We start from the raw sequence: 26725 nt of genomic DNA, 5'->3' as shown, positions 1-26725 counted from the left end.
AGTCAAGCCCCATCCAAGACTTGTGAGAGGGCAGAGAACCAGACACACACAGAACTGGCCCAGGGCCAGGAGGGAGTCTGGGGTCAGACCTGCCCTCTGCCCAGGGCTCTCTGCGTTCCACGAGTCTCCCTGCCTAGGGTTGTAGGAGAGAAAGAAAAAGAAAGGGAGATTGCTCCTGCCTAAATCACTTTAGGAATCAGACTCCCCTGTAGCCCAAGGCACAAAAACTCCCACTAGTCTACACATGCCTTTGGATAGGGATGGTCAACTCTGAAGCCTGGAAAACTCCCTTAATCCCTAATTTTTCCTCCTCCATTTTCAGCCTTGGGCAATGGCTGGCACGCCAATCTCCAGAGCATTGCTGGAACCAAAACAGCCCCTGGACACGAGCAGGATGCTGGGCTGCACAACTGCAGAGAGCTACTCCTTCCTGACCCAGGGCAGCTGCCTCCCCTCACCTTCCCTTTTCTGCCACTCTGAGGCAGGGTGGTCCTCAGATCGCCCCTCCTCCCCTCTTCTTTCCTCCCCATCTTACCTAGCTCTCCTCCTCCCCTTGAGAGGTAGCAAAACCTATTCTAGAGTCAGATTATGGGTTTGAATCTAGCTCCAGCCCTTACTGTGTGATTCCAAACAAATGAATTAGCTTCTCTGTGATTCAGTTTCTTCATCTGTAAAGTGGGAGGAAAAAGGCAAATTATCTCACAAACAGTGAGGATAAAATGAGTTAGTAATTGTACAGTGCTTAGGATAGTCCTGAGCAGAAAAGAGACTGCTATATGAGTGTTTATATAATGAATGCCCTGATATATCCACTCTGGGCGAAGGGGGTGGGGAGCTGGGGTTATCCAGGATGTATGAGAGACACTACCCCCTCCTGGATTACTGTTACAGTCTTCATCTAACCTCTCCATCCCCAGGCTACTTCGCTGTGAGCACTTCTCTCCTCCGGGTGCAGGGTCTTCTTTCAGAATCCTGACTTGATCACATTACCCTCTGCTCAAATTCTGCAGCGGTTCCTCATATGCTTCCTGGATAAAGCATATCTTCTGGCTCTTTAGGATCTCATGCCTCAGAACTCTCCAGCTCCATCTTTCTCAGTTTTCCACTTCCCTGGATCTGTGATCCAGACTTCCTTGAAAATATGCCTTCCAGCCTCAGGCCTCCAGGCCTTCGCACTGGCTCTTTCCTCCACCGAGTGTTTTCTCCCATCAGCAGCAAAGACAACCCCATGTTGTCCCCTTCCCCTCCCCTAGCTACCAGGGCTGTGGCCAGATGAAGGCGGGACCTGAGCAGGGAGAGTGGGGAAGAGACAGCAAACTCTCAGAGCTGCAGTGTTCTCAGCTTCAAAACAGTAAGAAAAAGACAGTGAGAAAAGGGACCTCTCAAGATCAAAGAAGGGGATGAAACAATGTGCGAATACTCTGGGAACTAAGTAGTGGCCTGTTAGCACGGAGTGATTGCTAGTTACTGGGGTGCCCGCTAAGCAGCGCCTTTCAAGCTCCTAGTCCCTCACCCTCCTCAGACCCAGGTCATTGGAGGTAAACAGAGGAGATAAAAGCAAGAGGAGTAGATGGAGAGGGGCGCGGCGAAGAAAAGAGAAAGGAAGGAAGTGGAGTGGGGTGGGGGGGGATGAGAAGCAGAGAGCATGTGGCTGGGGCCCCACACCTCTGAGGAAGGAAAGAGAGGGTGACCTGGGATGCTCTCCTCTCCCCTCTACATCTCCCTTCCCAGGGGGCGCTCCGCGATCGGGCCACAGCCCAGACGGGGTGGGGGAGGGGCGAGGGCGGCGCCCGGGGTAATGAATAATTGAAGTAGAGGGGAGGAGGAAGAAGAGGAGAAGGAGGAAGAGGAGGAGGCGGGAGCCACCCGCACAGGGTCCTCCCCACTCCTCACCCCACCCCCTCCGCCTCCCGGAAGTCGCTCCCCGCCTCCTGCTCCGCCAACATGGCCGCGAAGTCTGATGGAGCGGCGGTCGTGGCCAGCCCGGGGCCGGAGGGGGCGGCCGGGGGAGCCCGGGGCAGTGCGTGCGGGCGTGGGGAGGCTGCGACCGCGGCCGGGGGCCCCGGAGTGACCGGGGCGGGAGGCTCCGGGCCGCGCTACGAGATGCGGGACTGCTGCTGGGTGCTGTGCGCACTGCTCGTGTTCTTCTCCGACGGCGCCACGGACCTGTGGCTGGCGGCCTCCTACTACCTGCAGGGTCAGCGGACCTACTTCGGCCTCACGTTGCTGTTCGTGCTCCTGCCCTCGCTTGTAGTGCAGTTGCTCAGCTTCCGCTGGTTCGTCTACGACTACACGGAGCCCGCGGGTGCCCCGGGACCCGCCGTCAGCACCAAGGACAGCGGCATCGGCGGGCCCTCTGTCAGCACCAAGGACAGCGCCGCCGCCTTCCGGGCCAAAGAAGGCAGCCCCGAGCTGGGTCCCCTGCCCGCGCCCTCCTCGGCCAGCGCCTACCACCGCCGCTGCTGCCGCCTCTGCGTCTGGCTGCTGCAGACTCTCGTCCACCTCCTGCAGCTCGGCCAGGTCTGGAGGTAGGAGAAGCGCAGGCGGAGGGAGCAATTCCAAGGAGTGGGGTTGGAGAAGGGCTGCCTCCCACCCCAGCCCTCTTCTGACCTCTCTAGGCAACCTTAGTGTCCTGACCCCCGCCCCGCCCCACCCCAATGCAGCTCTGATATCTTCTCTGCCAGCCTCCTCCCTGACCCCTGCCCTCAAACTCAGACCAACCCTGGTGCCATCCTCTTTAATCTGACCTTTGGGGGAGGAGGGGATGGAGCAAGGAGAGAGACAGAGATCCTCAGGAGTGTGTGAATGAGGAGGGCCCTGGGCTGATGAGGATGCGTGTGCAGCTTGGAACAGAGCCCCAGGGCTCCCTCCAGCCCTGACCTACACTCCCTTCTGCCTGAATGCTGAGCCTGGGTTTAGAAAGAGCTCAGAAGTCCTTCCCAGCTCTCAGAGACCCCAGTTCAGAATTGCAATCCATGCCTAACCTCCAAGGAGAAACATGGAATTTGAGGCAGCTAAACAAATATCCCGCCCAAACTTTTTAGACTTTTGGGAAAGGGTGTGTTGGACCCAGCTGAGAAACTCTCTGGCTCCTATTTCTTAGGACTCCCCCAGTGTCCACCTCCTGCCCCCACCTCAGCAAGGCCAAGGGAATTGGGGATCTTGAATCTGAGATTAGATGGCCACTGGCTGCCCTTTAATCCCAGGACAGTTACACAAAACTGAGGCTTTGTACAAGCAGCCTGCTTCCTCTGCCAAGTCTGAGGGTGCCTGCTGCGCTGAGCTGAGGAAATTGGAGACAGGGGGAATTCTGAACCTAGGGCTCCCCTTGAATCAGGACTGCTCTAGTAGCTTAGGCTCCACTGTGCACTGACAGAATGAACTTGCCTACTCTATGATCTTAAGCAAAACCCCTCTTCCCTCCAAGACTAAGTGTCCTCACCTGTGAAGTGTGGGAGACTCCCTCCTCCTCATCTCAGTGTCTACCATCATATTTTTCTTGCCTGGTGGGTGGTCAGGTGAGAGAAAATCTGTGTGAAGGCCATGCAAACTGCAATATGTTTAAGGAATGTAATAAATAACTATGATTATCATAGATGTGGGGACAGCATGGGAAAAGTCAAAGTCACAGTAGAGATGTAAGGGGTGATTATTGCTGTTCTTACATTTATTCTGCTACTTGTTAATTCATTCTGCTTAACTCAGAAGATTTAGATCTGGGCTGAGGGTTGGAAACAAGACACCCAGGGTTTGTCCCAGCTGCTCACTTGCTGTGTCACCCTTGTTGTGTTGCCAAAGCTCTCGCTGCCTTGGTTTCCCCATCTCTGCCTTGCCTACATTAATGTGTATATTCCATTTAGCTGTCCTGGGGGGAAAGGGGAGTGAAGTTGTATCCACACAAAATAGTGTTATTATTATTAGCTTGACACATAAAAATATTCATGTCTACATCCAGGAACTAATCTACATTTACCATTCTGTGCCTGAGTGGACAGATGGTGAAAGATATTTTTAGATTCTGAAATGGTAACTTCCTATTCTTGGTAGCCAAATCTTCATCCCCTTTCCCTTCAACCTAGAATGGGCCAACTGCCCTTCGACTCACTACCTCAAGCCCCTCTCTTCCCCCTTTTCAGAATCTACTTGCAAGAAACTGATACTTCTTTTTTAAAAAAATATAAACTGAATTTCCCTCAAACAGGGCAAAAAATGACCACAGACTGAGGGGTGGAACCTCACAGCAGTGGCTGGAAGTAGCTAAGGGTCCACTCAGCTCCATGGTTTCTTAGGTAAAAGGGCTAGCTATTCCCACTCTCCCCTATTTGTAAAGTAAGGTGATTGGGATGGCAAACTATTGGCCCTTGGAATTGTTTTGTTTGGCTTGCATAATATTTCAAAAATTGAGAACTCCTAGCTTCTCTTGAAAAATAAAAATAAAAATAAATTTAAAAAAGGAATCTAGTAGTATCTGGCTTGTAACAATTTAGACAGGGGATACATGCTCCAATTTGTCCAGCTCCATTCACATATGCATCATTTCACCTAAACTTTAGGGGCACAAGAGCCCTCATTTACAGTTCTATGACAATTATTTCATTCAGAAAGGGCATATCCTTGCCCAAGGTCACACAGCTAGGGAGTAGGAGTGCTGGGACTCAAGACTCTGCCTTCAAAGCTCAAGTTCAATTCATCCACCCTGCAGTTCTGCCACTAAAATGTCTCCTAAGCTCAAAGAATTATGAGTCTGAGATCCCAAGATTCCAGGATGATAGAAAGTCAGGGCTTCTGCTGCACTGAGATAAGAATGTGAAAGGAGGGGGAGGGAGTTGGACCATGTGGGCAAGGATGGGGAGACAGTGTGTATTGTGGGGAAAGTGCTGGATTGGGGGCAGTAGATCAAGAGCTTCATGTCTCCTTCCAGGTTTGTAACTAGCTTGCTAGGTGGCCTTGGATGTTGCTTTTCCTATATCTGAGCCTCAGTTTCCCTGTATGTCAAATGAAAATATTAGATTCGATCCCCTTAAGAACCTTCCTTATTCTGTAATTCTGACTATGGGTCTCGTTATCAGAGCTAAAACTTCTGGGCACCTGTCCCAAAAGCTTTGGCTTTTAAAATGGCTGAGGGTCTGGGTAAATGGAGGAAAACCCAGACAAATTCTAGAGAAGCCAGCAGGGCTGGCATTCCTAGAAATTCAGCAATGTTGGTACAACAGGCTTGCTTACCACATGAAACGCTCCCACAGTGAACAGACTCCCTGTGTGGCAGGACTTGGTGCAGATGTTCTGAGTGATGAAACCCTGGGTGATGAGGAAGGAGACGTGTCTGAGATCTCCAGGGTCAAAGCCAGGAGACTGGCCAGTCACTCACCTCCTGATCTCAGGCCCCCAGTTCTGCATAGAATAATTTCAGTCATAAAGATATCTTTCAACTCCTCATGCTTGTGCAATGTTGGATCGAAAGCTTAAATACTTTGAGAAGCCGGGGAACACAGACCCATGACAGCACGTGGGGGTCGGTCTTGAGGACACTGTGGGGGAAGCAGTGTCCTGGCTGCAACTGGCGGTGCCATGAGAAATTGTGGACCTGATAGTGTCAAGTCTTGATTTCTCAAGAGAAATGGATTGGGGTTTTTTTTTGGTGAATTCTTCCCATTTTCAACTACTAATTAAGGTTTTTAAAAATAGTGTCAATGAAAGGAAACACATTTGTGGGACTCTCCTCTTTCTGACCTCTGGTCTAGCTCTTCACAATTGATAAGGTCTTTTCTTATTCTATTCCCAAACAACCCTGCAAAACGGGTGTTGGTACTATTATTTTTAACACAGAGTGGGGCTCTGAGGAGGGGGTGAGGGGAAGGAGTTTGTGGACACCTTGCACCCACTGTGTCCCAGCTAGCCCCATGCGAGGTGCTCAAACCCTGAAACTGTCCCTTTGTTGGCGATTGATATACCCATTTATCAGACAAAAACATGAGGCTCAGAGAAGTCAAGTAACTTGTCCAAGATCACCCACCAACAAAGTGGGGGAGAGGTGAGGTGCCGACCCATTTTGCCCAACTTCCAAGCTTCATCCCTGGCACCACCACGCCACCTGCTTTGGGGGTTCCTAGAACAATGGCCGTGTGCCGAGGCAGATTGAACGCCCAAGAGAAGAGCACACAGATCCTTTGGTGTGACATGAAGCTGGCTGTGGGCGGGACACCAACCTGTGTTTTCATCTCCTCGCCCCAGCCCTCTGAGCTGTTAAGCCACTCTGGGCTGTTAAGCCAATTAAAGTCCTAACCCTCTCTCCTCTGACCCTGTGGGCAGCAGAGCAGTAAGCCATGAATCCTGCTTTTCCTAATCGTGAATTCACTGGCCTCCAGCTTTGCCCAGATAAGTATGGTTTGCTAAGCCAATTACTGGAAGATGATCTGGCATGGGATTCCTCCCAGGCTGTCAGGGGGATCTGGGGACCCCAGAACAGGGAAGGAGGGAAGCAAACTGGGCTTTGAAGAACCTCCTTCTAATACCCTCTCTCTGTCTGAGCACTGCTCCCTCTGCCTCTTCAGGAACCTTGCACTCAAGAGAAGTTCTGAAATGAATTAGTGACCTGCTTGGTGTGAAAGTCAGGCTCTGTGTCTCCCCTGTGGGAAGCCATATTCTCGGAATAATGGTTAAGAACGTGAACTCTAATTCAAATATCCTCGGTTCAAATCCTGATCCTCTCATTTCCTATATGTGACCTTGACAAGCCATATAATCTCTGTCCCTGTGCTTCATCCCTTGTAAACCAGAGATCATAATGGTACACCCCTTGGGCTGTTTGGAGGTTTAACGAGATAACGTGTGCCAAGGGTTTAGCAAAGGGCTGGCCCCATTGTTAAGTATTCAGAACGGTTGGCAGTGATTAGTGCCATCAGCCTGGGCTTTGTTCTCTGCAGAAGGAGGTTTGTTCATTGAGCAGGTGGCCAGGGAGGGGGCAGGAGAGCAAGAGGGCCTTCAAGGGCCCTGAAGCCATAAGGACACGACAGCTGTTCATTTAATCTGCAATCATTCATTCAGCAAATACTTATGGAGCACCTGCTGTATACCAAGCACTATGTTGAATGCTGGGAACAGAGTAGCTCAACAGTTTAGTGGGGGGAACAACAAACAAGCAGAATATAATATGTATTGTGTTGTAGGCAGGTGCAAAAAAAAAACAACTTTCCTCCCACCTCCTAAATTCCTCTAGATGGGCGAGTAATCAAATTTGATCGATTAATGGGAGAAATTGTCCAAAGTTTATTACAGATGTACATGTGGGGATGCCATGAGATAGGAGATGGGAAAACCACGGGGCAGCTGAGGTTTCTAAGGCACTGTGTGGACAAAGGCGAAGGGAGGCAGAGGCCTGGGGTTCCAAAGGGAAAGCAGGTAACTCACAGGGAGGCAGCATGTAGTAAACAAATTCTTGCTGGGCCACCCAGAAACAACAGGACACAGGGGAATCTAGCAAACAGATTTTTGTTTGATTCTCCCTGTCTGCAACACTTAATTCACATGTGCTCAGGTAAATTCTCTTCTTGAAGCAAATTTTTCTTTCTGAATTCACCTTTAGGCGGGTAAGGAGGAGGGTCCAAGTTTCTTTGAGTATTTTGTTTCTAAATAGCCAGCTTAAAATCAATATTACAAAATGCTTATTTGGGGGTGGCAAAACTTTGGGCACTTTCAGTATGCATAATATAAAATATAATGGATCAGACAGCAGTAAGTGCTATGGAAAAAACTGAAACAGGGCAGGAGGCTACAGAAGCTCAGGGAAGAGGGAGTGGCTCTTGGAGATGAGGTGGTCAGGGCAGGCCTCTGGGAGGAGGTGGTGCGTGGGCAGAGGTCTGGATGAGGTGAGGGCTAGCTGTGTGGAGGTCTCAGGAAGGGTGTTCCAGGCAAAGGGGAGGAGAAGAGCAAGAAGACCTGTGCGGCAGAAGCGGAGAGTGTAGGAGATGGTGGTGGACAGGTTGGCTGGGGTTAGATCACACAGGGCCCGATGCGTGAAATGGGGAGCCCAAGAGGATATGAGCAGGGGAGGAATAGGGGCTTGACTTATGTTTTCCAATGTGCACTCTGGCTGCTGGACGGAAAATAGGCTGGAGGGAGGCCAGGGTAAACCTGGAGGCCCATGAGGAGGCTTTCCGATGATCCAGGTGAGAAAAGATGGGGGCTGGACCACGCCAGCAGCAGCCAGGGCAGGGGGTCTGTTTCAGGCAGAGTGGCCGTGATACCTTTCCTTCTCTGGTCAATTTCCCTATTGGAGCAGGATAGTTAATGGGGAAGAACTCCATTTCTGGAATTAACCATATTCTGTGTCGCCACTTTCTGTGATTTTGGGTGAATGGAATAACGTGTGTGCCTTGATTTTCTCATCTGTGAAACAGACATTCTAATAGCAGCACCTATGGCATGTGGCTCGAGGGAGTCGTACATTAAACAATGTATATATAGTGTTTAGCACAGTGCCTGGAATACAGAACGTGCTCAAATCTCATCAGCCATTACTATTTGTATTATTATTTATAAAATGAGCCAGGGGTTGTATTCCATTGTGGTTTGCAAATTGTATTTCACAGCCCTTTCACAATCATTTCGACCTGAGTATCTCTGAGTTTCTCTTTTTTAATATGTTGGTTTTGTTCTAAGATTTTGTTCAGTCCCTCAGCTGAAACATGTTTACAACCTCCTGAACTCCATGACTCCTCACAAGGTTCCTCCCTGCTCTCACTTTGCAGGGCTGTGCCAGTTCAGCCTCACCACAGCACCTCCTGCGGGACCCCTCTCCATGACCCCACCCCCACCGTCCTCCTCTCCCCGCCCACCCGCAGCAACAGGCCATTAGCGCTGCTCCTAACAGACACCGTGGCGGCAGTTGGGCCTAGCGTCCCCTGTTTGATCTATAAAGACCACACAGGAGAAGCCTTGCGGGGAGGAGGGAGGGCTGCCAGGAAATGGCTTTGAACCCAAAGCTAGGGCGAGAGTCCCTGGGGAGAGGAAGGAGGATGGGTTGGGAACTACTCTGGCCTCTCCATTCATCGCCCTGCCTGTGTTAGGGCCTCGTAATTCCTCCCCTGGGAAATCCTATCAGCCTCCAATTCCCCCCTGAACCCATTCCATCCCACCTCTACCGGTAATCAGAATGAGGGCTCTAAAGCTCAGGTCTGACTCTGCCATTGTGAAGCCAGAAGGCTGGCACGGCCCGCCTCTGCCCCTCAAGCTAGTCCAAATGCTTTAGCGTGGCCCCAGGCCCTTGCCTCCCGCTCTTTCCTCTCCTTGCTGCTCTAGCCATCCCCTGCAAAGAAAAACAATAAACAGCACACTCCCTTCCCTCCCAGCCCTGAGTACTGCCTGCAGTCCTTCCTCCAGCAAGCCCCTTTCCCATTCTCCTCTCAGTAGAAGTCTGCACATCCTTCAAGGCCAAGCTGAAACACCACCTCTTCTGAAAGGCCGAATAAACCCAACATGTGCCACCCTCTGCCTCTCCGACCTCCCACTCCTCAATCAGGCAAAAGTTGTGTTTTGTGGGTTTTTTTTTCAAAAATAAAAATTGCTTTCCTGTTTTGTTTATAAAAGAGCAGTACACTTTTGTTGAAACCTCAGGCAGCACAGAAAAGATCTGAAGAAGACTCCCCTCCACTCATTATCTCTGGGGGTGAAGAGGTGAGATTAGGGGAGATTTCCACTTACTAATTAGATCTTGTACAGCTTGAAGATTTTACCCTGGCTTTTAATTAACCAGGAAATATATGCATACATGCATCTGTTATTAAAAAGTCAAATATTGCTGAAAATTATAGCTCCCATTTATGGAAACTTAGATCGTTCTTCTTCACGACAATCGCATCAGGGAGGGAGTGCGGTGAGGGAGAATAAGGGTTGTGGAGGCCCAAGCTCTGGCTCTGCCACGTATATGCTGTGTGACCTTGAACAAGTCACTGAACCTCTCCAGGCCTCAGTTTCCTCCTCTGTGAAATGGGATAATAACATCCCTATACAAATGGCCATTGCGGAGGTGTATTAAATTAATATACAGAACATGCTCTCCACATCTGTAATATAAACCAGTAATGCTGACCCACGCTAATTGAGTTAGTGGAAACTGAGGCACGGAGTGGCTAACAGCCTCCTAGTTAGTAAGTTGCAAAGCCAGGGTCTGGAGTGATACAGCCCAGCTTACAAGCCCATGTGTGTGACCACCACGTGATGCCACCTTCCCCTAGTTGAGTGTATTAGCCATGTATTGCTTTGAGAAGAGGAAAAACAATCAGAAAAATAGTTTTAAGTGTTGATTTCAATATCAAATACACACTGTTAACTCTCTGGCTCCTTCCCCTCAGACCTTCCCCCAGGCGCACTTACTGTTCCTCTTCAGGCTCACAGTCCTGATCACATTCCGCTGTGATCATCCACCCACCCACCTGGTTCTCCTACCAGATCCCAAACCCCTGCGGAGTTGCAGTCTTGTCTTTTCTTCTCTCTGTCCCCTATGGTGACTGGCCTAGAGCAGGCCCTCTGTTGCTGTTGGTGGCCTTGTACCCAGCCTGCTCTGGCAGGTTGTTAGTACTTGAAGCCCATTGAGGCAGGCTTTGCATCTGTGGCTGACGTAGCGGGTGCTGAGGCAGTGGGGGAGCCCTTCGCCTTTGCGGACATGGCCCTGTGGGCCTGCATCCACAGGCTTTCAAACTGTCATGGACAATTGAAAGCTAAGAGCAATGTATTTGTACTTGTATAAGATGTAAGGAAACAAGCGTGGGCTGAGTTTTTAGGAGGGTGAAGGTGTGTGGCTTACTTTAGAGATGGGAGAAATAAAATTCTTCATATGCAGTAGGTGCTCAATGAATGTTTGTGTCAACTGAATAGAATATGAATGAATGTTTGTATGAACTGAACATACTTCATTGCCTGGGGTCCAGTTACCGCATCTGTAAGGTCCTGCTGGAGGTTTGAGAATCCTAGAAGAGTTTTCCCAGGGCTCAGACAAGATAGCAGAGTAGCCGAGGCCTGGGGCACTGGTGCAGCTCATGGCTCCGTGATGGCCCAGCTTTGTGACCTTGGGCAAGTCACTTCACCACCCAGAGCTCTAGTCTCATCTATGAAGTGGGGATAATAATAGTATCTACCTCCTAAGATTCTTATAAAGATATTGGGAGATAATATGAATGCACAGGGCTTGTCACATACTACATGCTCAGAGAATGTTAATTAATATTACTGTTATTATTAGCCCAAGTTGCAGCCCGTCCTACTTGCTTAGTAACAAGGTAGGGAGTGGGAGAGGGGAATGGGGCGTCCTAATGCTCATTAGCTCTCCCCCTGACCTCCCTCCTTTCGAGGAAGGAGATTTGTTCTATGGCCCCGGAGGTGGTGTAGGGACAGATGACGACCCAAGGTCAAAGGAAGGTAGAGTCTGTTTAAATAGTCTGACAATAGGCAAGAGCACTCTGACAGTCAGGCTGCCCAGAAGCAGAGCAGGCTGCTCCCGAGGGCGGGAACTCCACACCACAGATGCACGCAGACAGAAGTGGCTGATTTTGGCAGGAAAGCTGTAGCGGCTCTCCCAGGTGGGACCGGAGGATAAACCGGATGGATGATCTCTAAAGCCCCTTACAGGTTTAAGAGTCTGTGGATCTAACTTGGGGGCTTTATGATGCTTGACAGTCAGGCCACAGGTTGCAGTTCAGTAGCCATGGACAAATCCAGCCCGAGGATGTGTTTGGCCTACACAGTATTCCCCCCCTGCTATTTAATGAAACTTGTTATTATGGAAAAAATAAATGTATAAAAGTAGAGGGAACAGGATAATGATCCCCCATGCACCACCACCCCGGCCAGCTTTGCTTTATCTGGGCCAGCACCAGCCACTACAACCTTCTGCAGCGATGGAAATGGGCTATATTTTCACTGCCCATTACACTACATTGGCCGACATGACTACTGAGTGACTGAAATGTGCCTAGTGTGACAGAGGAACTACATTTTAAATTTTAATTAACTTTGACTAATATAAATATAAATAATCATCTGTGGCTAGTGCAGAACATATAGGTGTTGGGAGCATAAGTCCAGACCCCCCTCCATTTCTTTTCTTTCCATGCTACTTTAAAGCATGCCTCAGACATCATATCGTTGCATTCATATGTGTTTCAGTACATCCCGAAGGTCACCGGTTCAATTCCCAGTCAGGGCACATGCCTGTTTCGCAGGCCTGATCCTCAGTTGGGGGTGCGCGAGAGGCAACCGATCCCTGTTTCTCTCACACATTGATGTTTCTCTCCCTCTTTCTCCCTCCCTTTCTCGCTCTCTAAAAATAAGTAAATAAATAAAATCTTGAAAAAAATAAAGAGATAGACTTTTAAAAAATATAACTAATATGATCACACCTAAAACAAGGAATAATAATTTCTTAATTCATATGGTATTTTTAAAATTAGTTGCCAACATTTCCAAATTGGGATGACATTTTTGCATAAATGTCTTCATTTCCAGCTTTTCTTTTTTTTTAAAGATTTTATTTATTTATTTTTAGACAGAGGGGAAGAGAGGGAGAGAAACATCAATGTGTGGTTGCCTCCCATGTGCCCCACACCAGGGACCTGGCCTGCAACCCAGGCATGTGCCCTGACTGGGAATCAAACTGGCGACCCTTTGGTTCGCAGGCCAGTGCTCAATTCACTGAGCCACATCAGCCAGGGCAGTTTCCGGCGATTCTTGAAAATTAAAATTCCAGCCCCACTAGGCTCACATTCTCCCAGGGCAGCAAGCAGCTGGAGCTGAGGGGCAGCTGCCTTTTTGGAGAGGGCACCCCTCAGTCCTTCTCCAGAGTCCCTCATAATGATACCAGTTTAGCCCCCCTGTCACCTAGGATCTCACACCCAGACCAGGGACAGATAGAAGAGGTACTTTCTCCCTACCTTGAACTACAAGTTCCCTTAGGTGATCAAAGTTAGGTGAAATCTAACTTCCCCTCCCCCAGCTGGCTCATGATATCCCAACTCTGCAAGGAATATCAGGAAAAGAAAGAAGGGACTGGGAGTCTTGCCCTAGAGTATGGGATCCTGGGTTCTAGTCTGCTCTGTACCCATTTCACAGGTGGGGAAAGTGAGGCCAGAGAGGAGAGAAGATCCAGCCGCAGCCATACAATGAAAGATGTAAGGTGGGAACCCAGTCCCAAAGGCTTTGCTGGAGAGGAACTGCCTGCTTAGTTGTTGGGCAAAAAGAAGGGCCCTGGCTGGGTGCTGCTGGCGGTGGGTTGGATAGGCCAGGGGCTCAGCTCTTTAGCGGAGGCTACACTTAGTGGCTAAGAAATATTTGGCTTCAGCCCAGCAAAAAGAGGTGCTATAACTCTCCAGAGGGCTGCTAAGGAGGAGGGAGACAGCCCCACTCCCAGCACCACACGAAATGGGAGCCGAACGTGTAAAATCACATTCTTTGCTGGCATTTATGACTCATTTGGCTGCCAACCCAGGAAGGTCCTATTTTGAATCCATGCAGGAGTGCTCAGCATCAAGGGGCCAGCAGACGGGCAGGGGGCCTGATAGCCATTCCCTGCAAGAGCTTCCTGGGCCACCCTGCAGATGAGGTAGCACAGAGAACCCACAGGCAGCGTCTGGGTCCCCAGGGCCTGGCTCAGCTTCATTTATACCCTGTGGAGGAGTTAGCCACCCTGCTTAAGATGCCACTCTGATGCTATTGGGCAAGTCCCTTCTCCAGATGCTTGCTAAATGTCTCTGGAGACCATTGCCTTCTGGGGCCATCCTCACCTCTCACCTGGGAACTGGTCTCCCACCTTCCACCCCTGCCTCCCTCACTCCAATCTGTTCCCCACAGCGAGTACTGCCTCTAAAACCCAGAAGTGCTGTCTAATCCTGTCACTCTCTTGTTTAAAACCTTCCTGTGGCTCCCCAGCAATCTTAAGATAAAGACCAAATCCTTCACCATGGCCCATTCATCTCTTGCTTTCTAACCTCCTCCTCAAAGCTACAGTGGTTTTGACCACTTACTGCTTCCTCCCAACTCAAAACCTTTGCCCATGTTGTTCCTCTGCCAGAAACTTTTTCCCTCCTGCCTTCACCTGGTTAACTCCTGTGCCTGCTTCAGATCATGGCTTACTAGCCACCTCCTTCAGAAAGCCTTCTCGGGTTGCTGCCCCCTTCCCAAGCTGGGCCAGGCCCTCCTGCAGTAGCACTGCTTTGCTCAGTGCTGGAACATGGAACCCTGTTTGCAGCAGGTTCGGAACCCATAGAATATATTTGTTGTTCCATGTTTACATGATGATTTAATTAACGTCCAGTTTTCCCCACAGACAGTAATAGATGGGCGGGGCCTGTCTCGTTCAACATTGTGTCCACCAGCATTTTAGCACAGTTCCTGGCGCACTGCAGGTACTCAGAAATGCTGGGTGAGTGAATGTCAAATGAACCTCCTCTTTTCTGAGACTCAGTTTCCTCATCTGGAAAATGGGGATCATGCTCACAAGAGCTCACAGGGCTGCAGTGAGGATTTTAGCAAAGTCCATACAGAAGGTCTTTGATGAGTGACAGTTATTTTCAGAGGGAGACAAAGACCCCAAAGAAGCCCCTGCCCTGTGAATTTGCCCCAGAAGGACTTCTCTGACCCGCTCTCTCCCCTGGACAGATTCAGTGAGCACCAGGGAAAGCCAGCCTACGAGCGGGTCGCAGCTGTACCAGACGCTAAACTAGAAACGAGAAGGCCTCCTCTTCCTGCTGGGGCCTCAAAGTCAGAAAACTGCTTAAGTTCTCCCATTGGTTGCACATCCAGCACTGGGCTGAGCATTTTACATTGTACCACTACTTACTGATTTCATAGCTACTCCAGAAGGTGGGCATTAAGCTGAGGGGTTCAAAGAGGGAAGCGACTTTTCCCAGGATTACACAAACAGTGAGTGATGGAGCCAGGGCCTGAACCTGGGTCTCCCTGACCCCCAAGCCCAGGTTATTTCCCTCTGCGTTTGGCTGCCTTCCTCGGGAGCTTGTAAAGTATATTCACACTCTTCATTCACTCACTCACTCAGAAAACAAATATACGTTGAACATTAACTATGTGCCTGCCACTAGCAACATAGCAGAGGACAGGAGAGCCGTGGTCCCCATACCATTGGGGAGACATACAATAAATATGTAAGCAAGTCATTTAGACCATTTCAGGTTGTTATATGTGTTGTTTAGAAAAAAAAGTTAACACATCAGGAAGTGGCCAGAGGGGTGAGCAGAGTGCTTTGGGAGGGGACCTAGGAGGGTCTCTCTGAGGAGATGACACTGAGCTGAGGTGGAAAGAATGGGAATTTGTCAGAGGCTGGGGGAGCCCCTTCCAAGCAGAGGCTGGAATGAGCTTGGGTGTTCAGGAAGCAGCAAGGCCAGTGCAGCTGGAGAGGCGGAAGGTGGGGAAGTGGGGGTCAGTGGGGGGAGGAGAAAGATGCTAGAGTTGGGCAAAGGCTAGATTGCACGGGGCCTCAAAGGGCACGGTAAGAATTCTGTTCTACTCTTAGAACAGTAGCATGCACTGATCTGAGATGTTACAGGATCCCTTGGGCTACTGTTTGAAGAATAAGCTCAAAGAGAGCAAGGATGGGAGGAAGGGCACCAGCCGGGGTGGAGGGAGGCTGCGCGGCTTGGAGTCGGCTGGCTGGGACCAGAGTGGTGCCATCAGGGCAGAGAGAAGTACCTGGGTTCAGGACACAGACGCTGGGCCCTACGGTTATAAGAATTGGATGGGTGGGGAGACGGGCCTGATGGAAACCCCTTGTGGAGGCCAGAATCGGGGTACCTGGGCCCATTCTGTAGAGGAGGACCGAGGCCCACAGAAGGGTTGGGTTTCCCCAGAAAGGACTTGAGCCTGGGTCTCCTGACTCTAAGTACTGTTGTCACCCTCCCACAGTGTTCTCTAACCCCTCCTGATGCCCAGCAAAATTTATAGGTCCACCTCTGTCTGACATGGGTCCTCCTGGGCGTCTCTGCCTGATATGGGACTCCGTGCGACTGAAGCACCTTTTCTGGGGCAGGGGCCCATGGAGAACCACGTCTGAGTCCTAGGTGTGACACTAACCTGCTGTGTGGCTTTCTACAAGCCCAGTCCCTTTCTGGGTCTCGGTTTCTTCATCTATTAAATGAGGATAATAATAGTACCCACCTCAAAGATTTGCTGTGAAAAATGAACAATATGTATAGAAAGGCTTAGCGGAGCCAGTCATGCAGTTGGCGCTCAATAAATACGAGCTATTAACAGTATCATTAACACCTGCCCACCGTCCCCTACAGACCTACAGAGCAGTGATGGGCCCGGCTGGTGTGGGGTGTCCTGCTCCTTCCCATCAGCCCTGCTTCCCCGGCCCCGCCCTGCTCATATCCAGAGGAACACTGGCGAGACTGCCAGTGTTCCGCTGTCCTCCCCTGCCTGCGCATCCTCTCCCCGACAGGCCTATCCCATAGGGGAGGCCAAGAGCTAGCCAAGGCAGGGGGGAATTTGGGAGGTGGGGCGGGGGGGTTCCTGGATGGAGCAGGAGCAGGGGCACCGCTGGAAGCTGCTGTGCTTTTGGCCCAGAGTATGAGGGGGAGTGGAGAGGGGCGAGAACACACACTCAGAAACACGGGGACCGACAGATGGAGGCGCTGAGGATGTGAGAGACGCAGACAGACAGAGAGAGACCCGGAGTCGGGGAGAGGATGCGCAGGCAGGGGAGGACAGCGGAACACTGGCAGTCTCACCGAGCCGTGAGCTGAGCAATAGACCGGCAGATGGACCCAGCAGCCAACAGACTGACAGATAGACAGATGACAGGCAGACACGGTATCCAAGAGACAGACAGAAAGACAGACTGAAAAGCAGACCGGTATCCACGAGGACGGACAAGCTATCCTGGTATTCAAGCGACAGACAGACTGATGTCTCCGGCCTCTAAGAGCAGACAGACAGACAGGCTTACACATGATCCTGGGCCAGACGACTAACAAATGGACATAGTATCTAAGAGACAACTTGACCCATAGTCCAAGGTACAGACCACTGGACTGACCCAGGGTCCCAGGGTGAGGCTGACTGACAAATAGATTGACTGACTGACAATAACTAAGGAACAGATAAATAAATAAGCTGACCCTGCATTCAAGGGACGGACACAATACGCTGGACTGAGCCACAGACAGAAGAGACAGTGGCTCAGGCTCTGAGGGTAGACGAAGGGACAGGTCCAGCTTGGACACAGGTTGGACCATCTGCATGGGGACAGAGGCCCTGGCCAGAAACCCCGGCCTCGTCCCAGAGACTCGGGGCAACCCAGGAACAAAGAACAGCCAGACACTGGGCCCAGAAGCTTCCCAGCTTCTCAGATATATGGATCCTCTCTTCCTTCCCCATTAGAGAGGAGCCCCCCAGTCCCAGGGGATGCTGGGAGATTTCTGGGTCACAAAGGCAGCCACATCTGGGAGGAGAAAGTAAGCTGTGTCCATTGCTTGACCCTGCTGGCTGCTCACGGAAGCGATGGGGTCCAGAAGGCACAGCTCTCTGGATCCTTGAGTGCAGGGATCTCACACCCTAACTGCTGGCTTCTCTCCTCTCTAGGCTTGGTCCTGTTTGTTCCCAACCCCACCTTCAACAACACACACTATCTGTTCTTCCAGCTTCCTCCCAAACATGCTTCTTCTCTGAGCACAAGGCTGGGAGTCGGCAAATTAGATCCCAGATAGGCCTCTGAGCACCTCTATTTCCTCACCCGAAAAACAGGCAGTGAGGCGAGTGGTAGAAGCTGTCTGTTAGGTTCGTTAGGCTCTGGCTCACGCTGCCCTCCGGCAGCATAAGGCTGGGAGCTGTCAAACATGGCCGGGCCCAACCAGGCTGAGGAAAGTCAGGGAAAGCTTCCTGGAGGAAGAGGACAGAAATAAGTTGGTGAGGACAGGAGTGGCCTGCGAGGTGTCCTGGCTCTATGCAAACTCAGGTCGAGCAGCTCCAGGGCCTCCAGGGTCAGGAGTGAGACACATACAGACACATTTATTCATCCAACATACGTTTATTGAGTGCCTACTGGATGTGCTAATGCTGGGGACACAGTGGTGACCAAGACAAAAAAGGTCCCCATCCTAATAGAGCACAGTGGTTAAATAGAAAAACAAATGTGTAAATTAACACATGAGGTCACTTTATGGTGCATGTTAAGAAAATAAGGGAGGGCAGTGTGACAGACTAGAGTGATCTGAGAGAGCAGAGGGGATGACTTGGGACTGGCGACCAGGGAGGCCACTCTGAGAAAGGGACTCGGGAGCAGATCAGGAGCCAGCCACAGGAGGATCTGGGGAAGGGGTGTTCCGGGCAGAGCAAGTAGCAAGTGCAAAGGCCCTGAGTCAGGTACGAGTTTGGCTGGGTTCGAGGAAGCTGGGGTGGGGCGGGTATCTGGAGCGCTGAGAACAAATGAAACAGTAGTTTAGGAAGAGAAGGGAGAAATAGGCAGGGCCAGAGGGTTCAGGGCCTGCAAGCCAAGGGGAGACGCTTGGATTTTTGTTCTAAGTGTGGTGGGTGACCCTTGGAAGGTTTTGAGAAGGGGAATGACATCTCTGACAGGTTTTCAGAATATCCTACTGGTTGCCATGTGGATGTGGAGAGCCCACCGAGAAGGTGACAGTGACAGTGGCCTGGACCAGGGTGGTGGCGTTGAGAGAATGAATACACTGGGGATGGTGTTTTGAGGAAGAGCAGATACATCCCCCCAAGACTGCCTTCCTTCCCCTGAGACAGAACTTCCTTCTCTGGGGGTGGCATCAGCCCCATTTGCGGTGAAGATCGATGTCTTCCAGTCTCCTTTCAAACAGAGTGGAATGGGGTGGGCTTCCTGGAGGAGGTTTTAAGAGAGGCTGCTTGGTGAAGGAGGGGCCAGAGGTCTCTATCCAGCATATGCTCCTCCCCCTGCTCCTCCCCACCCCCCACCGTGTACACATCCCTCTGCAATTTACGAATGCTCTCCACAAGGAGGAAAATGAGGCTCAGAGAAGCAGGGAGAGTACCCAAGGCCACATAGCATCCCGGGCAGGGCTGCGCAGCTCCCACAAACTCAGAGTAATTGCCATCTTGCCTCTCTGATCCTCGCAGGAGGAGCTGTGATGTAGGGAGGAAGGTGGTGCCAACCCCTTGTTAGAGAAAGTGAAACTGAGGCTCAGGGAAAACAGTCCTGGGCAGGGCTGTTTTAAGACCTCCACATCTATCAAGCATGTTAAAATGCAGCCATAGCAAACATCAAACGTATATTCTGTATAACCAGATAAAAGCCAAATTGCCATTGACTGCCTGGTATCATGTTCTGTTTTGCAGACATTTAATTAAACATTTATTAATTTTGATTCTGCAGTTTTTTTCCCTGTGTTTTAGAGCCAATTTCTTTTTCCAGGCCTCAAACATTTTTCTAGGCCCCTAAAAACCTTGCAGGCCTTTGGCAGTGAGCATGCAGCGTGGCTGGCAGGAGCAGCCGCAGATTTCGGTGCTCTTGCCAAAGCAGGCAGAGTATTGTTGAACCCCGGCCCTTTCAGCCCCAGACTACCACGCGATCCTCCTACACTCCCCGCTGACCCCACGTTTGTGGCTCTCAGAGGCCTTCTGTCTTCCCCTCCCCCTTCCCTGCTCTGGCCCACTGTGGTCCTGGGCTGGGTGAGTCCTTTGTCTGTGGTTAGCGGGCGTGGGGCTTTGGGAGCTGGCAGGAGTGGGCGGGGAGGTGGGCAGGCAGCCTGTCAGGTGGTGATGGATGCTGGCTGGGCCGGGGCCTCCCTCATGCTGACCAGGGCCAGGAAACAGATGGTCTTCCAGCCTGAGAGAAACTTCCAGGGTGTCACCCTCCCCCAACTCCCCAGGCCCCTTTGAGTTGGACCAGCTGGTCTCTCCTTCCTGTTCAAAGCCAGAGCCATGGGAATGGGGAAGGGAACTGGGTTGGGGGAAGATGCAGACTGGGAACGGTGGTCTGTGCTCTCAGCCCTCAGGAGCTTGGGGGGCCATCTGGGTCTCTCCCTAAGCACCCCCCATCTCTGGCCATCTCCAGTTCTGTTCTCTGCCCCTCCTCTGTGCCCTGCCTTAGCTCAGCCCTGTCATTTCAGGCCTGGACCAAACTCCAGCCTCTCCTGGCTTCCCTCCAAGCCAGCCTCCAGAGCAAGCTTTCTAAGCCACTGAGCTTATCACATCACCCCTGATTCTGGGATAGAATTCAAATTTAGAATAAAATATGAACTCGTCAGTCCAGAATTTGATGCCCTTCACAATTCTGGTTTTCTTATATCCCTGTGCATGAAAACCCTGCCCTCCAGGCCTGCAAACCACTGGCCGTTCATTCCCCTAAAAGGCCATGTTCCCTCATGCCTCTACACTTTTGCTCAATGCTTCTTCCACCTGGAATGCCCTCGCACTGCCTGTGTGCCTTCCAATACCTGCCCATGTTTTAACACTGAGATCAAATGCTTCTTCCTCTAAGTCTGCCCTGACCCCCCTCAACCCCCAATTAAAGTTACCCAGCTCTCCTCTGGATTCCACAGCATCTTAGAGCATCTATTTCAGCTCTTTATCTCCTTCCCATGGGAGTGAGAGACACTTAAGGGCCCAGGATGTGGCACAGAGCTAGTGGTCAGAATGTACTTGCCAAGTAAACGAACGATGCCGGCTGCAGGGATTCTTATGTGGGGCGTAGGTAGGGGCCCAGAGAATGAAAGTTACGAGGAGACAAATTTCTGTTCATCAAAGAAACACAATCTGTGTGAAGCTGCTCAGAAGCGGAAGGCCCTGCCCCAGGAGGTGGGGACTCCCCACCATGAAAGTGCACGAGCAGAGAGAGTAAACGCGCAGGCTGGGAAATGCTAAAGGCGTTTCAGCACTGGATGGGAGAATTGAACTGAGGGACCAGGGATGGGGAGGAGAGCCCTGGATGGATGTTTCCAGCCACATTTTCAGGAGAGAGTTTGGATCCCAGGACGTTAGCTCTGAAAGGATCTCCAGAGCCGTCAAACCCCTCCCTCTTGTCGGCAGATGGAGAAACTGAGGCCCAGAGACGGTCACACCATTGCTGAGACCAGGACACTCTCTGGGGAAACTCTGGGTCTGTCAGCTGACCCCAAATTCCAGGGAGCACTGTGTTCCTTGGGCTGGCAATTCACAATGGAACGCCACTGGCCTCCAAACCACCTTCTGATCACGTCAGCGCTTTGCATCCGGGAAATACCTGTTGCCCCAGTTTGTGATTCTGGCAACAGGGGCACTGAATCTGTTGGGATTTTTTCCCCTGGTTTCTGGGGAGATCCCTTCTAGAGGAACCATCTTTGGTTTCAACAAAGGGCATGCCTGCCCCATGAATCAGAGGATTTGGGGGTTGTGGGGGCTAGTGTCTGTGATGGCAACAGCCAGGGGTGGAGCTGCTGGGCAAAGCACCAGGGCAGAGAGGGGAAATCAGTCCCTGAGATCTGTGTGGACAGGTCCCTTGTCACCCAGTGGACACTGCACTTTAAAGCTGCAAAGTATCTTCTTGTCCATTTCATCCTCACGGCCACTTTGGCAGGGATTAACGAGGGCTCAGAAAGGGTCTTCTTGCTCAAGATTACACAGCAAAGTCAGAAATTGAACTCAGGACTTCAGGATCCCTTCCATGTCCCCTACCGTGTTCTCATTCAGTGAAACGGACTTTCAGTCATTCACACATTCATTCATTCAGCCAACACACAGATCGAGGGAGCATTGACAGTGCTAAGAACTGAAGAGGCAGCAGTTATCAAGCTGACCTAATCATTCTCACAGAGTTCACAGTCTTGGGGAGACAGATGCATAAACAGGCAGTCACAGCCCACTGTGAAAAGTGCCGGGTGGGAGGGCAGCCTACACTCCAGGAGGAGTGTAGGAGGAGAAGCCCCTACTCCAGGTGGAGGGTGGTCAGCGGAGGCTTCTGGTTGGAGTCATGTTTATAAGCTGAGCCTTGGTGGGGAAAAGCAAGAGTAATCCAGGTTGGGGGCTGGAGTGGAGTGGGGGGCAGGACAGGAGAACAACTGTTGCAAAAGCCCAGTGGTGAGGGGGAGCATTGTGAGCTGGAATCTGACCTGTGCAAAGTAGCTGCAGACAGGGAGTTTGTTGGGAGAAGTGACATGAGAAGCAGCAGCAAAGCCTCAAATGCCAGGAGCTCTCTAAGCAGCTTCCTGGTGCCCTGTGGGGAGAACTGGGCACTCAGAGGGGGAATTGGGAACGGGCCAGGAAGTGGCTGGTGGCGACAGAACTGGGGGCTGGCACCAGCAACTGTTCCTCATGTGGGCGATGTCTTTATGGCACACAGGGAGAGGCAGAGTTGCTTAACGGTTAGAGGGGGAGCCCTGAAGCCAGGTTGCCTGGGTGTGAGTGCTGGTCCACTGCTTCCTAGCTGTGTGATCTTGGGTCTCAGTTTTCTCATCTGTAAAATGGGGATTAAAAAATGACAGCGTGCCAGGAACCCTGTGAAGAAAGCAGGCCCCAATGTTCCAGAGGAATAATGCTGATGAGAATGCTGTAGTAAGTAAGCACTTACTTTGCATCACTGCTTTAAGCTTAGGAGCCCGCTGGGAGCTCCCCATCCACCGCCCCAAGGAGTTCATTGATCCTTTCAAAATGCCCATTTTATGTCTGTGGGAATAGGGTCAGCGCAGTCAGTGACTTGCCCTGGGCTACACATGATCACCCTTGCCCTTTGCGCTTGCTGGGTGGCAAGGGGCGGCTTGGGAGTAGGTGCCTGAGCATGAGCACCGCGTCCCTCCCTCCGGCAGGTACCTGCGCACCATGTACTTGGGGCTGCAGAGCCGCTGGCGCGGGGAACAGCTCCGGCGCCACTTCTACTGGCGGATGCTGTTCGAGAGCGCCGACGTGAGCATGCTGCGCCTTCTGGAGACCTTCCTGCGCAGCGCGCCGCAGCTCGTTTTGCAGCTCAGCCTCCTGGTGCACCGCGGCGGACGTCCGGACCTGCTACCCGGTGAGCCCCGCTCCCTCCGCCCCTCCTGCCCGCTCCGCCCTCCTCGCTCCAGGCTCTGGGGACAGAGACCCCTACCCCCAACCCGAGCTCACTCACCTTCAGTATTCAGTATTCTGACAACCCCACGTGCCAATGCTCCCAGCTTCAAGCCCCCGGGGGATGGCCTGTGCACCCCCTCACCCCACCCCACTCACTATCAAAGCCTGTTGTGCAGACCTTGCCCCTTCTACTCTCACCCCCCTCCGGGCCTCCCCAATGGCCCACTTACTCTCAGTGTTGGAAGAGACCTAGCCCCTCCACCTCTTCGTCTCCTCCCAGGCCCCATTGGGCCCTTCCTCCCTTCCCTATTATCAGGGCAGACCAGACCCCGTTTCTGCCAAGTTCGAAGAGGCCCTTGACCCCATTACCACACCACCGGCCCAACCCTGCCCCCTTCATTCTCCAAACTCCCCCCAACCCAGCCTACATCTCCTGGGACCCCCTGTCCATCCACCCTCTCACTGCTCTTCAGCCCCTGGGAGCCCCTCCCAGGTCTGGCTCTGGTCTCATCCCTCACCTCCACCTTGCCCCTTCCCTCACTCTGACAAACCAGACAAACGCCTTTCATGTCAGCAAAGGCCACATCCCGTCTCCCGGGCTCCCCATGCTCCTCCCACCCAGACTCGCCCAGCCCACCCTCAATGTCCTGAAAGACTCTCACCACCTCTCAGGTACTGGGCCCCCATCAAAACTCTCGCCACCCTAGATTGCTTCCCATCCCCTCAGCTGTGCTCAGGTTCCCATCCCTCTTCACAGCCCAATCTCATCCTGCTTACCTATAGCTTCTAATGGTCTCCTCCTGGCTCCTCCACGCCCTAATTGTGACCCCCCCCCCCAACTCTTTACCTCCTTTTCCACTCCCAGAGTCCTATACCCTAATTTCCCACCTTTCCACCAAGCCCCTGAACCCTAACAGTCCCATACTAGCAACCTGGGCCTGACCCTTATGGAGACCCAAATCACTCACCTTCCCTTTCCCTTTACGCTCCTACCCCTGCAGAAGCACCCAGTTCCACCCACTCTTTCCCCCATCATCAGTCTTGAAGACCACCCACTAAGACTGTCCCCATACCCTGCCTGATTAATAGACCCTTCCCTCACAGGCCTCAGAACCCAGCTCCTGACCCAGAACCCTCCCCTTTACCCAGCCCCCCAACCCAGACCCACCCCTAACCCAGCCCACCCCGCCCCTGCCCTGTCTCCACAGCCCTCTCCACCTCCGCCTCACTCGTGTCCCTGGCCTGGACGCTGGCCTCCTACCAGAAGGTGCTGCGGGACTCCCGAGACGACAAGCGGCCACTGTCCTACAAGGGTGCGGTGGCCCAGGTGCTGTGGCACCTGTTCACCATTGCAGCCCGCAGCCTGGCCTTTGCGCTCTTCGCCAGCGTCTACAAGCTCTACTTCGGCATCTTCATCGTGGCCCACTGGTGCGTCATGACCTTCTGGGTCATCCAGGGTGAGACGGACTTCTGCATGTCCAAGTGGGAAGAGATCATTTACAACATGGTAGTGGGCATCATCTATATCTTCTGCTGGTTCAATGTCAAGGAGGGCCGCAGCCGCCGCCGCATGACCCTCTACTACTGCATTGTCTTGCTGGAGAACGCAGCGCTCACGGGCTTCTGGTACTCAAGCCGAAACTTCTCCACCGACTTCCATTCGCTCATCCTGGTCTGTGTGGTGGCCTCCAGCTTCGCACTGGGCATATTCTTCATGTGCGTCTATTACTGCCTCCTGCACCCCAACGGGCCCATGCTGGGTCCCCAGGCACCCGGCTGCATCTGCCCTGAGGCCTCAGAGCCCTGTGGCCCACCAGCGGACGCTGTCACAAGTCCCCCAAGGTCCCTGCCGAGGACTACAGGCGCTGAGCGGGACGGGGCCTCCGTGGGGGGCGAGCGCGCAGGGACCCCCACACCACCTGTCTTCCAGGTGCGGCCCGGCTTGCCTCCCACGCCAGTGGCCCGCACCTTGCGGACAGAGGTGCCTGTCATTCGGATTGACCTGCCTCGTAAGAAGTACCCTGCGTGGGATGCTCATTTCATTGACCGCCGGCTCCGGAAGACCATTCTGGCGCTGGAGTACTCCTCGCCCGTCACGCCCCGGTTGCAGTACCGGAGCACGGGGACCTCCCAGGAGCTGCTGGAGTATGAGACCACCGTGTAGGCCACAGTTCCCCCCGCCACAGGGGTGGGCTCGGCTCATCCCACTTCCACCACAGTGTTGAGCCTGGAATTTCAGGGCCACCAGGCTATGGGGACATGGGTCTGTGGGCACAAGGGTAGAGTGGCTCCACCATTGGGTTCTTTCAGGGGAGGAGCAGCCTGGTGGAGACCCCGGCCCTGGGCTACATTTTAAGCCCTATGGCCCAGTTTCTAAGCCCCCCTTGGACCAGGGCCCAGGGAATTAACTGGTGCTACATTCCTCATGAGCTGCCCTGCTTTCACGAAGGCCTCCATACCACCTCTGGTGCTGGGGACCCCACACCCTCCCCCCTGCCTGGAGTTGCCCACGTGTCACCTGTGGTGGACCTGTCAGAGAAGGGGCGCTGTCTGGGGTCCATGACCGAGGCCCTGTGCTCCTGAAGGGGTGCTGGGGGTAGGATGCCCCCACGGTGGGAGGAGGTCTCTGAGGATGAAGGAGGCTACAGAAGGTGTGGGGCGAGGTGGGAGCGTCTGGTGGACAAGGTGGGTCCAGTTCCTGTGGGCCCAAGGTCTGGAGCCTGGGCCAGAAAGGAATTAAAGGAGGGAGTCGGGGTGGGGTGGGGCACTGGGGGTGGGGGGCAGAGAGTACTAGAGCTGAAGGGGAAGAAGAATGCTGGGACATCTGAGGGGTTCAGGCTGGCTGAAACATGAAAGGTAGCAGACTTGGGGGAGGGGAACCCTTGGTCCAGAGCACACGGCATGTTCCCCAAATGAGCTCCTCCAGAGACAGCCTCTGTGTGGGCTCTGTCAGGGTTGGGGTTCCAGACACTTGCGGTGAGATGTTTCCAGAAGCCTTGCTTTGTTCTAGGTGAGCACCCAGAACATGTCTTGTAGAAAAAGGTCTTGAATGCAACAGATAAAATGTCTAGGCAGATCCACACTACCTGGGCTCGATCACAGATGAGGTTCTAGCACATTGGGCAGAGGAACTTCTTAGAGAGACATTCCTAGTCCTGGAGAAAGTCCTAGAACGCTGTCCTAGGGAGTCGCCGATCTGGGTTCTGTCGCGAGGTGAGCGCACTGGAGCCCTCCCGCTGTGCCCTGGGGGATTCTAGCCCCCGCTGCTGTGCTAGCGGAGGGATCGAGGACCCCATGTGTGTGTGGGGTGTTCTAGGAACAGGTACTCCAGTTCTAGATTTCTGGGGTTCATAGGAGTTCCATGCTCCTGTCCACCTTGGTCCATAGCCATCTTCCCAAGAGGAAATTGTCCTTGGGAACCCCTGGCACATTCCAGCTGACGACTGACTTCCAGGTATAAAAAATGAGCTCTGGGGATGTGACATAAATCTTGGCTCCGCGCCACCCTGCAGATGTGGCTCCCTTAGGCAGCAGCTGGGAAACTGTTTTGTTTTGCCCAATCCTCCGGGGCTTATGGTCCATTCCCATGTCCCAAAGACCCCATGGTGCCCATGACATCATTCATCCGGGGCCCCTCTTCTCTACCTGGGACAGCCGATCTTGGACTGAGTGGGGAGTGTGGGAGTAGGCAGTCTGTAGGGGTGGGGGCAAAGCCTCT

At 52.5% G+C, this 26725-nt stretch overlaps 1 protein-coding gene across 1 annotated transcript; it reads left to right on the top strand.

The window, feature by feature from the left end:
- The first annotated feature begins 1944 nt into the window (after positions 1-1944).
- XKR7 (XK related 7) lies at positions 1945-25216 on the top strand. The gene is made up of 3 exons (XM_045833523.1): positions 1945-2528; positions 22767-22969; positions 24216-25216. Exons 1-3 carry the CDS (start codon positions 1945-1947, stop codon positions 25169-25171), a joined length of 1743 nt encoding a protein of 580 aa, XP_045689479.1. The 3' UTR covers positions 25172-25216.
- Positions 25217-26725: the final 1509 nt, after the last annotated feature.

The sequence above is a fragment of the Phyllostomus hastatus genome, unplaced genomic scaffold (assembly GCF_019186645.2).
Source record: "Phyllostomus hastatus isolate PE091 unplaced genomic scaffold, TTU_PhHast_1.1 phas_contig_17, whole genome shotgun sequence".
Taxonomy (NCBI): Eukaryota; Metazoa; Chordata; class Mammalia; order Chiroptera; family Phyllostomidae; genus Phyllostomus; species Phyllostomus hastatus.
Note: the sequence above shows the minus strand (reverse complement) of the source record. Positions and strands in the feature narration are given on the sequence as shown.

Excerpts from the sequence above, each read along its gene's own strand:
- XKR7 (XM_045833523.1), top strand. The coding sequence starts at position 1,945 with ATGGCCGCGAAGTCTGATGGAGCGGCGGTCGTGGCCAGCCCGGGGCCG. Across the intron at positions 2,529-22,766 it reads CAGCTCGGCCAGGTCTGGAG|GTACCTGCGCACCATGTACT; the intron begins GTAGGAGAAGCG and ends TCCCTCCGGCAG. Across the intron at positions 22,970-24,215 it reads ACGTCCGGACCTGCTACCCG|CCCTCTCCACCTCCGCCTCA; the intron begins GTGAGCCCCGCT and ends CTGTCTCCACAG.